General features: G+C 36.3%; 1 protein-coding gene across 1 annotated transcript in view; it reads left to right on the top strand.

Moving 5' to 3' along the window:
- RABL6 (RAB, member RAS oncogene family like 6) overlaps positions 1 to 16,023 on the top strand; it is an 81,533-nt gene that overhangs the window by 11,985 nt on the left and 53,525 nt on the right. The window contains exons 3-4 of the mRNA XM_020981840.2: positions 5,695 to 5,742; positions 14,561 to 14,613. Coding sequence (XP_020837499.1) covers positions 5,695 to 5,742; positions 14,561 to 14,613 — 101 coding nt within the window. The remainder of the gene's footprint in view (positions 1 to 5,694; positions 5,743 to 14,560; positions 14,614 to 16,023) is intronic.

Genomic DNA, 16,023 nt, shown 5'->3' with positions numbered 1-16,023 from the left:
ATTTTTGCTTTTCTAAATTAGTTGTAAGGTGTTTTATGTCTTAATACGTGGTCAGTTTTTGTGTAGATGCCACGTACTGCTGAGAAAAAGGTGCATTCTTTTCTATTCCTATTGAGTTTTCTTCAGAAGTCTATCATCTATAACTTTTCTAAGATTCTGTTTACCTCCTTAACTTCTTTCTTGTTTGTTTTTTGTTGTTGTTCTTAGATTTATCAGTTTTTGAGAGGGGAAAGTTGAGGTCCCCCACAAGTATAGTTTTACTGTCTGTTTCCTCCTGTAACTCATTTAACTTTTCCTTTAAAAATTTAGGTCCTGTATCATTTGGTGTATATGTTTAGTATTGCTATTGCTTCATTATCTGTGGTACCTTTTAATAAGATGTAGTTTCCTTTCTTATCTCTTTTAACTAGATCTGTTTTTGCTTTTGCTTTATTTAAGATCATGATTGTTACCGCTGCTTTTTTTTTACTTCAGCTGCAGCATAATAAATTCTGCTCCAGCCGCTTACTTTAGCTCTGTGTGTGTCTCTGTGCTTCAGATGTGTTCCTTGTGAATAACATGTTGTAGAATTCTGATTTTTAATCCATTCTTCTCTCCACTTCCATTTTATGGGTGAGTTCATCTCTTTCACATTTGCAGTTATGATAACTGTGTTTCCCTCCATCCTATTTTTCCCCTGTTTATCCTTCTCTCTCTCACACCTTCCACCCTGTCCCTCCTTACAAGTGTTTTACTTCTGACCATCACCTCCCCAATCCATCCTCCCATCTATCAGTTCCCACCCCCTTCATATCTCATCCCCATCCCTTCTTACTTCCCCTCAGAATAAAATAGCTTTCTATACCCAACTGAGTGTGTATGTTATTCCCTCTTTGAGCCAATTCCAATGTGAGTAAGGTTCAGGCTCTCTCCCCACCCCTTCCTGTCATCTTCCTCTCCATTTTAATAGCTCTCACACACCTCTTTTACTCGAGATAATTTACCCTATTCCAGTGCCTCAGGCCATGGGTGCCCTGCCCTTGCATTCTATCTATCCTTTCCCTCATCTCCCTGTCAGTCTTCTTTCTCACCCCTTAATTTTGTGGGGTTTTTTATATCATCCCATCATAATCAACTCACATCTGTACACCCTCTGTTTATGTGTATTACTTCTAGTTGTCCTAATAGTTCTTAAGAGTTACAAGTATCATCTTCCCATGTAAGAATATAAACAGTTTAATGTTATTGAATCTCTTATGTTTTTTCTTTCCTGTTAACTAACCTATTTCTCTTGAGTCTTGTAGCTAAACTTAAAAAAAAAAAACCCTAATGTCCTTGTGCGAATTTAAACTCACTCCATGATATTAAAAACTCTAACCTGCTCTCTTAGCCTGCTGCCCAAAACACAAGATAGATAAATGAACCATTTAGTGTTTATAATCTTGAGTTAGAGAATAACAATAGGGCTTGAGGAAAAAAGATTGGAAGAAAAGGAGCAGCATTCAAAGTTTTTTGTCCTTTTCATTTATATTATTGTAGTCATTGTGTGTATTATTTCCCAGGTTCCACTTACTTGATTCACTTTGTTTCAGTTATTATGTCTTACCATATTCCTTTGTATTCTTCATATTCATCATTTCTTACAACACAATAATCTGCTATTATTTTCATTTAACATAATTTGTTTAGCTGTCCTCTAATTGGTGACATCTACTTGGTTTTTTTCTTTAACAAGAATAAGGAGTCTGTGATGTTTTTTTGTGATAGCAAAGAATTGGAAACACAATAGATGCCCAGCACTTGGGGAATGGCTAAACACATTATGGTACACAGTAACACATGTCACTATACTGTAAGAAATGATTGATTTAATGGTTTCAGAGAAGCATGGAGAGATCTACTTGAGCATAATGCACAATGACTACAATAATGTAAGTAGAAAAAAACAATCCCACACCCAAAAAATCAAAAGTGAATGTTGAAATATGGTAAAGAACAAGCATAACTCAAAAGATATGAGAAAACACTCTCATTTCACATCTTTGCAGAGGTCCACAAATACGGTACATTGTACATATTTTCATACTTTTTCAAGATATTGATCAGTTACATTGATTTTTTTTGTCTTTAAAAATACTTTTTGATATATGGGATGGCTCTTGGGGAGTGGGAAGGGGAAGGATACTGAGGAAAACTAAAGTGATATAGAAAAAATACATCAAAAAGCGCTTTTTTTTTCCCCTAAGAGCTTAATACATGCTGAACACTGAGTTCAGCACTGGGGGATATCAAAACAAAAGCAAAACAATCCTCACCCTCAAGGAGCTCACGTTGTAATGAAAGGAGAGAGAGAGAGAGAGAGAGAGAGAGAGAGTGTGTTTGTGTGTGTGTGTGTGTGTGTGTGTGTGTGTGTGTGTGTGTGTGTGTAGCTGGAGAGTGGCCCAGAGTTTGACTAAGCCAGAAGAGGCCTATAGAAATATTCTGTGGACCACAATTTGTTTAGCTATTACTCATTCAATGATTATTCAGTCATCATCTGTTTTATTTCTAGTTAAAAGTGCTACTATGACTATTTGGGGTTTTGTGGAAACTTGGAGTATATGCTTAGTTATAAAGATGAGATCAATACCATAGGGTGTTTTTTTTCCTCTTTTTATAATTTATTTATTTTTAGTTTTCAACATTCACTTCCATAAGATTTTGAGTTTTAAATTTCCTCACTCTCCCTCTTTTTTTAATCTCTTTGGGATATAGACCTAGAAGTGGTATTGCTGGATCAAAGGGTATGCACAGTTTTATAGCCTTTTGTGAATAGTTCCAAATTGCTCTCCAGAATGGTTAGATCAATTCACAACTCTACCAGCAATGCATTAGTGGTCCAATTTTCCCACATCTTCTCCAGCGTTTATTCTTTTCTTGCCTTGTCAATCTGATAGGTGTGATGTGGTACCTCAGAGTTGTTTTGATTTGCATTTCTCTAATCAGTAGTGATTTAGAGCATTTTTTTATATGGCTTTAATTTCTTCATCTAAGAACTGTCTGTTCGTATCCTTTGACCATTTATCAATTGGGGAATGACTTGTATAAATTTGACTTAATTCTCTATGTATTTTAGAAATGAGGCCCTTATCAGAGAGACTGGTTGTAAAAATTCTTTCCCAATTTTCTACCTTCCTTCTAATCTTAGTTGCATTGGCTTTGTTTGTGCAAAAACTTTTCAATTTAATGTAATCAAAGTTATCCATTTTGCTTATTGTAATGTTCTCTATCTCCTGTTTGGTCATGAATTCTTCTGTTCTCCATAGATCTGATAGGTAAACTATTCCTTGCTCTTCCAGTTTGCTTATAGTATCAGTCTTTATATCTAAATCGTGTACCCATTTCGACTTTATCTTGATATAGGGTGTAAGATGTTGGTCTATGCCTAGTTTCTGCCATACTATTTTCCAGTTTTCCCAGCAGTTTTTATTAAATAGTGAGTTCTTATCCCAGAAGCTGGAGTCTTTGGATTTATCAAATAATAGATTGCTATAGTCATTAATTGTGTCTTGCATACCTTATCTATTCCACTGATCCACCATTCTATTTCTTAGCCAGTACCAAGTAGATAATTGCTGCTTTGTAATACAATTTAAGATCTGGTACAGCTAGGCCACCTTCCATTGCATTTCTTTTCATTAATTGCCTTGATATTCTGGACCTTTTGTTCTTCCAAATGAATTTTGTTACTGTTTTTTCTAGCTCTATAAAATAATTTTTTGGTAGTTTGATTGGTATGGCACTAAATAAATAGTTTGATTTAGGTAGAATTGTCGTTTTTATTACATTGGCTCAGCCTACTCATGAGCAACTGATATTTCTCCAGTTATTTAGATCTGATTTTATTTGTGTGAAAAGTGTTTTGTAATTGTGTTCATATAATTCCTAAGTTGGTTTTGGCAGGTAGACTCCCAAATATTTTATGTCTGCAGTAACTTTAAATGGAATTTCTTTTTCTATCTCTTACTGTTGGGCTTTGTTAGTAATATATAGAAATGCTGATGATTTATGTGGGTTTATTTTGTTATTATTTCAAGTAATTTTTTACTTGATTCTCTAGGATTCTCCAAGTATACTGTCATATCATCTGCGAAGAGTAGTAGCTTTGTTTCTTTTTTGCCTGTTCTAATTCCTTCAGTTTCTTTTTCTTATTGCTAAAGCTAACATTTCTAGTACAATATTGAGTAACAGTAGTGATAATGGACATCCTTGTTTCACCCTCACTCTTATTGGGAATGGTTCTGGCTTATCCCCATTACATATAATACTTGCTGATGGTTTTAGATAGGTGCTGCCTATCATTTTAAGGAAGATTCCATTTATTCCTATGCTCTCTAGTGTTTTTAATAGGAATGAGTGTTTTGTCAAATACTTTTTCTACATCTATTAAAATAATCATGTGGTTTTGGTTAGTTTTGTTGTTGATATGATCAATTATGCTGATAGTTTTCCTGATATTGAACCAGCCCTGTATTCCTGGTATAAATCCTACCAGCAGTACCATAGTTCTTGAGGCTCACAACCCTGGGAGGTGCTGCTGATAAGTAAGATTGTGTGGAATAAGAATTTTATGTTATTAATAGCTGACACAGCACATTAAAGTTTCCAAATGTGCTCCAAGTGTTATACTCATTTTACAGAGGAGGAAAATAAACTCAGAGGCATTTAAGTGACTTGCTTAATGTCTCACAAGTAGTAAGTGTCGGGCAGGATTTGTGGTTCCTAGGGCAGCACTCTATATAGCACACTGCTTCACCCAGGGAAGAATTGAGGCTTTCATAAACAAACGACGCTTTGGACATAGATTTGGGCCTTTGAGGTAGTTTTCCATATAAATTTAGTGGCTTGAGCCAGATTACTGACTCAGTCCTTTATTGGGGAGTGGATACCTAAGGAAAAGAATGTTAAGAATTATAGGTTCTGATTTGTAGGCTTTCTAATCCACTGAAATAGAGATTTTCTTTTTAAGAAGATTTTTTTTCTCAGCTTCTAGCTGTTCACAGGAGTACATTGGAAATTACAGAGCCAGGTGACAGAGCCAAACTGATATTCTCAAGGAAGCAGTGGAGCCTAATGGCTTTGACGCATTGTATTTAGGTCTTCTAACCCCTAACTTCATCCTGGACTTTGTGACTTTAGGCAGGTTCCTTAATCTCTGCATTCAAGGCACTCTATCCACTGAGCTTCCCAATTGCACTGATATCTGTATTAGTGTTTCACTTTATGACAGAGATTCTTATCTTGGGAAAAATAAGCCCCCGACCCTGCTTCACATCCTGTCCTGCCGTCTCCCAGGAAACCTGTGCCATCTCTCCCACTGTCTCGTCTGCATAATTCTCCCTTTCCACTTCTTACTCTGGCAAAAATAGTATATAGTCCGTGCTATCATTACTATAACTAGATTTACATACGTGTCTGTGTCAGTGTAACAAAACTGGGACGCTTGAAACTTACTTAAATTGTTTAATAGTCTTAAATTTATTTATTAAATTTACAGCCTTCTTTATGGAAAGGTCATGAAATCCATATTGACATGAAAGTTCAAGTGAAGAGAGGAAATAGTGGTTTGAACTTTGAGCCTTCTCAGGTTACACTTAATTTCCACAAAAACTATATCTTTATAAAGCCAAATGACTATAGTATATGCTTCTAATACTGTTTTGTCTCTCTTTTTAGCCACTGATGACATTGTAAAGGTTGAAGTCTGGGATGTAGTTGACAAGGGTAAGTCATCCCCTCCTTTTTTAACCTGATGTCTTCGGTTAAATATATCTTTTGCATGAAAATCAGCATAATTTCTTTTCTTGCTCTTATCCTTCTTAAAATGTTGGATAATTTTTTTCCTCTGTTTCAAACAGCCTTGGTTGTGAACAGTTTTATGATATGAATGTTGTGCATTCATTATCAAACTTAACTTCTGATTCTGCTGGTACAAAAAGTTATTTACTGCATACTGCAGCCTGTCCTAGGAAATTAATTTTCTGTTTGTTTGTTGGGAGCCACTAATCCTATTTATGCATGGGTTTTTGGTGGGGGGTTTTTTAACATTTACATAAATTATTTTTTATTCTATTTATGGTTTTAGTATACTGTATTAGCTTTTAAGATAGAACAAAACAAAAATAAGCTCCCCTAATGCCACAGTGTAAGATAAGAGTCAAAAGCATATCTTTTCTTCAATTTTATTTAGTAATTCTTTTTCAAAATAACATTCCTGGTTACTTTGCCAAAGTTTACTTCTTAAATCTGTGGTGAATCTTGATGAATCCTCAAAATCTGGCAAAAGAGTGGATTTATTCACAATAGTAGTATCTTAGAAAAATGAGTTTAAACACTGTCCTGAATTCTTACACATAAGGAAACATGTCAAACCCTAAGTTCTGAAGTTGTCATATAAAAGTGGAGAGATTCAGATGGAATATATTTACTAGAACATCAGCTTTATGAAATGCCGAGAATTGGGTTATTCTACTGTCCTTTACTCATGGGTGCTTAGGTGCCCAGCTCCTTTAAACCTCAAAAGATATTTAAAAAACTGCTCAGAATGTTTTCTCCATCATAGAAAAAAGTACTCTTTTTGACTCCTAAAAGATAAAGGAGTATCAACATTATTCCTGCGATGCTTTTTCAGCTGTGGAATACATACATAAGCAAACTAGTACCAGACTCCATCAGATGCTGGCTGAAACTCAGTCAAGTAGTTTTTGTTGGTTTTTAAGGGGAATTGAGAAAACTGACAGAGAGTGGGTTTTAGTCCATAACAAGGAGTGAGGGAGTGGGTAGAAACATCTGTTCTAGCTATTTAATGAAATGCTATTTAATAAAATGTCTGAAGTTTCATTCATTAACAGCCTCTCGTTTTTATTTCTTCTCATGCTCAGGGCAAAAATTTCTCCTCTGTGATTCTTTAGGTGAGAGTTTATACTAGTTGTGTTAACCTTGCAGTAGTAAGCATTTTTGCAGTGTAGTGCTGGGTAAGATCTGGTCTTTTTCTTAATTTTCCAAGATCTTATCTTAACACATTTTGATAGTTGCATGGTATCCTCCAATTACAAGGCTTTATTTGAAATGGCAAACACTAGAAATATGTGTAAACATGTAATTTCCATGTTAGTAGTTTCTAACTTAAAATTCATATTTTTCTTATCTCCTTCATATTTTTCCTAGGATACAATATTATTAAGGATTTAACAGATAAAGGACAATTTGGAACTGATTTATAGTACAAAATTATTTTTTTTGATCACCTTGATTTCAATACTAAGTTTATGGTAATGAAGTTCATATAGCCAGAGGTACATTAAGCCATTCCAATTTAGCCTTGTATTGACTTACACTTTAAAAACCTCTTTTCTGCAGTGCTTTTAGTGTATTTTAGAAGTTGCTTCCAGAGAATTACAAAATGCATTATTATTCAAAGTTCCAATTATTATTCCACATTATGAAAAAGGCAATATTCTCTTGCAGCCATTTGGTGGTTTTTAGAATCTGCTGTTTCTATTTAACCTAACAGTTTGCCTTGCTATTGGCTTAATTTCCCCCTCCTGGCTGCTATAAGAATTCAAGAAGCAGGTTTGTTTTTTTTTACATACCTAGTGAACAGTGACTCAGCACTGGATTTTTTTTGTAGTGAAGATTTTTAATTATACCTAAACTAAAAGCCTTTCTTCTTGTCTTGAAGTGGAATTATTGTCTTGAAGGTCAGTAATTTCCTGAGTCAAAGATGAATTGCCTTTTTGTTTTGGTTTGGTTTTGCTTCCTAATTCTAAGGCTCCTTGGAAATTGTTTGTTGTGTGTATTTATTTATTGGATATCTGTGAGGCTAGGGGTGTTGATTAGACTTTATAATTTAAATTTCTAAATTGTTTTTAGCTGGTGGTTTTTAATTTTTTTTTTTGTCTTACGCTGGGGAATCCATCTAAAGCAGAGGCTTAACCTGGGGTCCACAGATAAATTTCAAAGATTCTCTGAACTTGGATGGGAAAAAATTGTCTTTATTTTCACTGTCCTGTATGTTTTATGCATTTAAAAAACATTATCCCTGACATAAAAAAGGTTTAAGTGCACCTGGTCTGAAGTTTGCTTGATGCCCCTGTTGTGATGTTGGAGGCTCTTGTGAGTATCAGAGAAGCTGGAAATTGTAATATATCCATTATCACCACCTTTGTTTTGAGGAACTCCTAGAGATAGTTCATAGAACAGTGTGAAAACCCTTTCAAGCCTATACCTGTATTTTCACTGTATTTTAAGATATATCATAATGCATTTATACTACCAGACAGTACCTTTAAGCAGTTCCTGACATACTTGGTTCTCTTTCATAAGTCATTATTAGCTAAGCATCAGTTAGTACCATCTGTTAACTTGGAGATGAGATGCATAGCAATTTGACTATTAGAAATTTAATCTGGCACTTGAAGTCTAAACATAAAAGGAATTGGCAGCTCAGTGGCACATGGATAGAACAGAGTGAATCAGGAAGACCTGAGTTTAAATCTGGCCTCAGGCACTTATTGGCTGTGTGACCTTGAGCAAATCACTTAACCTCTGTTTGCCTCAGTTTCCTCAACTCTAAAGTAGCACCTACCTCCTAAGGTTGTTGTGAAGATTAAATAAGTTAATAATTGTAAAGCACTTAGCACAGTGCCTGGTAGATAATAGGTACTATATAAATATATACAAGATATATACAGGATAAATTGAGAGTAACTTCAGAGGGAAGGTATTAAGATTAAGGACTAGTAAAGGCTTCTTGTTGAAGATGGGACTTTAGCTGAAACTTGAAGCCAGAAGACAGAGAGTGAGAATTGAGAGCTTTATATGCATGAGGCTAGCCAATGGAAATGCCCAGAGTTAGGAGTATTGTGTGAGAACAGCAAAGAAGCCAGTATCACTTGACCTCCAGATATATGGAGAATAAGGTATAAGAAGACTGGAAAGGTAGAAAAGGGGCCAAGTAATAAAGGTTCTAAAAAGACAACATTTTATACTTGATCCTGCAAGTAATAGGGAACCACTAGAGTTTATTGAATGGGAGGGATGGGTGACATGGTCAGAACCACATTTTAGGAAGATCTTTTTGACAGCTCAATGGAGAATAGATTAGAGTGAGGGGAGATTTGAGGCAGGAATCCCAACCAGCAAACTTTCAGAATAGTTTAGGGCTGAAGTGATGAGAGTGAACACCAGGGTAGTGGCAGTGTCAGAAGAGAAAATTGGGGGTATGTGAGAGATGTTACTAAGGCAGAATCAACAGCATTTGACAAGTGATATGGATATGGGATGGGGTAAGAGAGTGAGGAATCAAGGATGATACCTAAGTTGGGAGTCTTTGTGACTGGGAGGATAATTGACAGTAAAAGGTAAGTTAAGAATAGGGGAGAGTTTTTGAAGGAAAATTATGAATTAATTTTTAGGCATGTTGAGTTTAAGATATCTATAGGACATCTAGTCTATGATGTAGACGTTTGGATTTGAGAGACTGGAGGACAGGAGAAGAGGTAAACACTAGATCTGAGAGTCATCTGCATGGAGATAATAATTGAAATCATAGGACCCCTCATAGACCCTTATGGAATTGCCATGGTTAGCGAGTGTGACATAGATGAAGATCCAGCAAAGGAGACAGAAGGTGTGGTTACAGATAGGAGGAAAGCCAGGAGAGAACAGTGTCATGAAAACTGACTGACATCTCTATTCTATCAAAATCAGTAATCTGATCTGGGGAGTCGGGGGGAAGGGAGGGAGAGGAAGGAGACTTAGAGATGGGAATATAGTTTATAAAGGGTTTTGTTTGGAAGTATGCTCTATTAAAGCAAAAGGTGGCATTTTTTTTTAATGGGGGAAAACATCTCAGAGGACTAGCTTGTAACCACATACCTATGAATAAGCAGTCATATCAAATCTTTATAAATTTTTACATTCAGGGTTAAAACAAGCCATTTTCATGTTAGTTTCTCATAGAAACTAATTTATCCTTCTTTGGAAAAAGGGGAATGTGGCTAGAATGGATTTAAGGCAAGCAGGACAGAGAGGAAATGGAAAAATAGGCTAATATTTAATAATAGCTATGTGTGAATGTGTATGGAGAAAGCGTTAACTTCTTACCTGGTGCCTTTGGTATCATTTAGGTCCATTCACTTAATCCTGTATATAGGGCAGCAGTACTATTGCCTGGTTTTTGGTTTTTTGTTCTTGGTTTTTACTAGTAATGTGGAAACAAACAGCCCCAAGTTTCAGATATGCTTACTGGCAGTCCTTTTAATGTTATTTTAAAAAATAACACCCTATTAATGTTGAGTTTAATTTTTTTTGATGTGGAAGGACAGCCTTCTATACCTCTCAGAACCTGTCATCCAGTCTACTGTTTTTAGTTCACCAGTGTGGTGAAGGTTGGAGCTGCTGGAATGTAATTAGGGCAGTTTGGATCACATTGATTCTAACCTCTTGTGGATTCACTTGTTTAACCATTTTATAATCCCTTAGTGATTAGAGCTGAAGGTGATTTTTTATTATTGTTTTGTGGTATTGAGTGAGCCATCAGGCAGTCCAGTTTGGAGCATTGAGTTTCTAACAATCATTTGAACATATTATGAAGGATGGGTTATTCAGTTGAACTGCCAAGCTTTCTCAGAAAATAATCCATAACCTTGCAATATTCCTTTGTTATAATTTTGATTCTAGTAAAAGTAACTCTTTGGTTTATTTGTATGGTTAACCAAGATGCCAAGGCAGCTTATTCCATGCCTATACTTTGTCTCTCCTTAAACTGCTTTTAAAAAAGTGGAGTATTATTTCTTCCATTAGAATGTGAAGTACTAGAGGGTAGGAACTGGGGTTTGTTTTTGGTTTTGTGAGGCAATTGGGGTTAAGTGACTTGCCCAGAGTCACATAGCTGGTGAGTGTTATGTGTCTGAGGCTGGATTTGAACTCAGGTCCTCCTGATTCCAGAGCTGGTGCTTTATCCACTGGGCCACCTATTGCCCCAAGATATCATTTCCTTCCTTCTATCTCTGTCTCTCTCTCCCTTCTTTCTCCCTCCTTCCCTCCCTCCCTCCTTCTCCCTCTGCCGTGGGTCACAGCCCACAGTTTAAGAAACAGTGGTGTAGGGGTAGGTAGGTGGCACAGTGAATAGACCTCCAGCCTTGGAGTCAGGAAGACCTGAGTTCAAATCCAGCCTCAGACACTTAACACTTACTAGCTGTGTGACCCTGGCCAAGTCACTTAACCCCGATCACCTCACCAAAAAGAAAAGGAGAAAAGAAACACTGGTGTAGATAACTGCCAGTGAGGAAGCTCCCTCCACCAGAGCTAATGAGCAACTTTTCTCCAGCTTATAGTCTTAGACAGCTGTCTAAGACTACCTGTGGCACAGAGAAGTAGTGACTTACTTAGGCTGTATATGTGGGAGGTGGGACATACTGCCTCCAAGGTCAGTCCTCAGTTTTCTATATAGTACAGCTTCCCACAAGTCCTCTTAAGCACTAATAAATTAATATCATGGTATACTGGGAAAATGTAGGTTTGAGAGTCTGAAGTACCTGCTCTTAATAGTTGTATGGGTCTCAGAGAATTCATTTCACTGGGCTTTCACTTCCCCACCTATGAAAAAAAGAAAAGAGTAGACTAGATCCTTTCTGCCTCTAAATGGTATGATCCTATGGAACAGGATTAATAGAAAAGAAGATCTTAATCTTGTCTTTTGAACTTGGGATTTATAAAGTCACCAGAAATTATAAAAATAAAGTATTTGTTAGGATTTTAAAAAGCACTTTCCAGGTGATTTTTTTTTTGCTCTTGTTCATGAAGAGAGATGATTAGAGGGGTCCAAAAATGGATGTGAAAATAGGCAGGGATTTGGAAAGTTATCTTTGAAGTAGAATTAAAGGAATTGGAATTGTTTTGCCTATAAAAGAGGAAACGATCAATCAGCAAGCAATTAAGTGCCTACTATGTAGTAGACATTATACCAGGTACTGGGGATACAAAGATAAAAATGAAAAGGTTTCCCCACTCAAGGAACTTGGATACTATTGGGAGTGACAACATGTATACATGTTAATCATATATAAAACAATGTATACAAAATAAATACACAGTAGTTCTGTCAGGGAAACTTCATGTGTTAAGTGATGAAACTCAAAACTGAGCTTTGAAGGAAACTTAAGGATTCTAAGAAGTGGAGGTGTGGAGGAGTCTGTTTCAAGAACAACAGAGAGCCTGTTCGGAGGCACAGATATAGAAGATGGAGTGTCATGTGACAAACAGCAAGAAGGTCATTGTGACAGAACCAAAAGAGTGCATGAAAGGGAATTCTTTATGATATAGTATAAAGCTAGAAAGGTAGGCTGAAGCCAGATTGTGAAGACCAGAGTTTGTATTTGATTCTAAAGTTAACAAGGAGTAATCAACAAGACTTAAAAATTGATTGGCTATGTGAGGTGAGGAAGTGTGAAGAGTTGAGGAAGACTACAAGATTACAAACCTGAGTAACTCAAAGAATTATTTTGCCCTTCTCTGAAATAGGGAAGTTCAGAGTAGGGGAAAAGATAATTATTTTAGAAGTAATGCGTTTGAGATGCCTATGGAACATCCAGTCAAAAATGACCCAAAGCAACTGGAGTTCAAGAGACAGACCAGGGCAGCTACGTGGCACAGTAAACAAAGCACCGGCCCCGAAATCAGGAAGACCTGAGTTCAAATCTGGCCTTAGATGCTTACTAGTTGTGTGACCATGGGCAAGTTACTTAATCCCAATTGCCAGAAACAGACCAGGATATATCTAGGCGTCATCTGCTTAGAAATGATAATTAAACCCTTGAGAGTTGAAGAGATCATTGAGAGAGTATATTGAGAAAAAGCCCAGGACAGACCCCGACCATTTTTCTATATAGGAAAAGTTCTCGAGAAGATGACTAATACAAGGGTAATTGAGAGGCTATAAAAATTTCCTTTCCTATGGACCTATAAGAATTAAGATGCATAGCCACCTGTTTTGGATGGATTGAAGTCCTGCTTGCAGATATTTTATCACTCAGTGTCCTTTCTATCCCTGTGTTCTGTGACTCAAAAAGTATTGACATTCTGATAGCAATATATGATCCTTTCAGATTTAAAGGTAAGCAGTTTTATTATCACTGAAACATTTTCTTCTTTGGTAGTGGAACACTACTTCCTTGGTTCTAATGAATAAAAGCCTTTGAGCTGTTTTCCCTGTTTTCACAAACACTGATCATTCTCTCATCTTTGCCCAAAAGAGCATATATAGCTAACTATTTAAAAACCAGCCATTGACTTTTAAAGGAGTATTGGGTAACTTGTATTTTTTATCTGGTGAAATATTTTCCCCCTTTGTCATTTTCGGAGAGGAGGGGGATATAGAGATGAAGATTCGCAAGGTTAGAAATGTTTCAGAAATTCTTTCTGACCTCTTCCACTATCTGTACTTCTCAAACTTAAACCCAGTTGGGGTTGTAACCCACATTTTAAGAAGTGCTGAAGGGGTCTCAAGTGGAAAAAGTTTTAAGAAGCACTGCTAGTTTAACAGTTATAATGATAACTCTTATCTCTGTGCCATCACTGGAAATAATACAATGCACAGATATCAAAGCCATTAAGTGACAGTGACAGGAAGGAGAAAGAAGTCAAACTCTTAGAGTTACGATTTTCATGATGCCTGTCAGAAGAAGGTTCCTCACCTTTTTTCTAAAACTTTTCTTAAAACTGGTCTAGGAACTAGTTTGAGATTATTGAGACCTTACCTTTCCTCCTAGGCCAGTCCTTGCAGTCTTATGATCATTTTTGCTGCTGAATTCATTAGAAGCAATTCACATGAAGGTGTCTAACACAGTTTTTCCAACACCCTATTGAAACTCTGCTTTGTCATGCACTAGGGCTTCAGGTTAGTGCAACCTGGTTTTTCTGTCTTTTGTTTAAAATAGTCTGCACATTTACATTGACCTGTATGCATCTTAATTTATGCTACATAATTTTGAAAAAATGTTGCATTTTACTTTCAGCTCAAACAGAGTAGGGAACAATTAGAATAGCTCTAATTTCTTTTCAGGCAACTGCCTCATGCTAGTCCAGAATCAGTGTAGCATTACTGTTTCTTGCTTAGGGCAGGGTTTCAATTTCACCCTAGCTTTCATTTCATTGACATTCATATGAAACCAGTTAGATGGAATTGATCCAGTAAAATGGTTCAGGTTCATAAGACAGGAAGTATAGTGGGATGGGTTGCCTCATTAGCTAGTGGGTTCTCTACCATTGGAAGTAACCAGGCAGAAACTGGATGACTGTTTATTAAAGATGTTTTAGAGGGGGAAAGGTGGAATCATGTATCCAAGCAATGTTCAGTAGCTAAACTGTGAAGGCCCTTCCAGCTCTTTGGATTCTATAATTTTACAACAGTTATGCTTGCTTTCATATGGGTGTGAGGGAAAAAAGGAGGTGGGGAAGGACACTCCATCCCACTAGACAGTGTTGCATTTTTATGTATTTGGCAGTTCTAGCCCATAATTTATTTCTGTCTTTTAATAAGGAAAGTGCAAAAAACGAGGAGATGGTTTGAAACTGGAAAATGATCCTCAGGAGGTAAGCCATTTTGAGATACTCAGTTCTTCATCTTCAGATATATATTTTTTTAATGTTACAGGTCTGTTGTTTTATGCACATAATGTATTTCCAGGTTAGTTTATTTGATAATCCTATAAAAACTTCTGTATTTTCAGCTTTGTAATTAATGATGGCCCTTTATTATTCTGGACCCCCACCTGTCCCTCATCTTTACTCTCATCTCTTAAATTGAGTGCCCAGATCAGATCCACCTACTTCAGGTACTAACACTTGTTGCATCTCCTCAGAGCCTATATATATATATATATGTATACACACATATACATATACATATATATACATATGTATATATATGTATATATATGTGTATATATATGTATATATATGTGTATATATATGTGTATATATATGTATGTACATATATATGTATATATACACATATATATATATACATATATATGTGTGTATATATATATATATATATATATATATATATATATATATATACACATATATATAGTAACAACAGATGCAAATGGTACTAGTTGCCCATTCATGTGCCCGTCCGTTTTGTTAGAAGCTACTTGTATCTATTACCTGGTTGTGCCAAACATCATCTGAACAATCTAACACATTTGTGAAGTATATATTACCTTTTCTTTGTCTCCAGGAGTGCCCACCAATATTGCAACTTCCTGAGTAGTGTTTTAAGTTAGTTGATCTCTCTTGAATTGCCCTTCACAAAAATCTTAGCTCTTAAGTAAATTTCAGAGTGAAGAAGTTGATTTGAAGAAAAATTCATTCTTCAGACTGTGAGACACTTTAAGCATCAAAGTGCTAGAGCACAAGCTCTCTGAAGATAAATTGAAGTAGTCAGAAGATGTACTGCGTTCACAGTGAACGTGAACCCTTCTTTATTTCAGAGATGTACTAGTGCCTTACACCTGCTGGCTACCTATTGCCTATGAGATGCTGGAATTCAGGATCTGACTTTATTGTTTGTTTTTTTGTTTTGGTTTGGTTTTGCTAAGCAGTGGGGTTAAGTGACTTGTCCAAGGTCACACAGCTAGTAAATATCAAATGTCTGAGGCCAGACTCAAACTCAAGTCCTCCTGACTCCAGGTCTGGTGCTTTATCCACTGCACCACCTAGCTGCCCCGGATCTGATTTTAGAAAATGTGAACTTTGTTTCAGATGCTTACTAGTAAGATACCTGCAATATTTTTTCTCTGTTGTCACCTAAAAGCAGATGTAAAATCTTATATAAGCCCCAATTTCCTATAACTAAGACAATATTCCTCCACTAATAATGCCTCATCGTGTAATAGAGATGAATTTAAGTTCTTGAGGGCCATACCAATGGGACTGTAAGTTCTAGCAGGTCCTACCAGGCTACAAAACTTTGAATAATAAGCCTTGAGATGAACT

The sequence above is a fragment of the Phascolarctos cinereus genome, unplaced genomic scaffold (genome assembly GCF_003287225.1).
Source record: "Phascolarctos cinereus isolate Bilbo 61053 unplaced genomic scaffold, phaCin_HiC Scaffold_2;HRSCAF=192, whole genome shotgun sequence".
NCBI classification, from domain to species: Eukaryota; Metazoa; Chordata; class Mammalia; order Diprotodontia; family Phascolarctidae; genus Phascolarctos; species Phascolarctos cinereus.
This window is presented reverse-complemented; position numbering and strand designations above follow the sequence as displayed.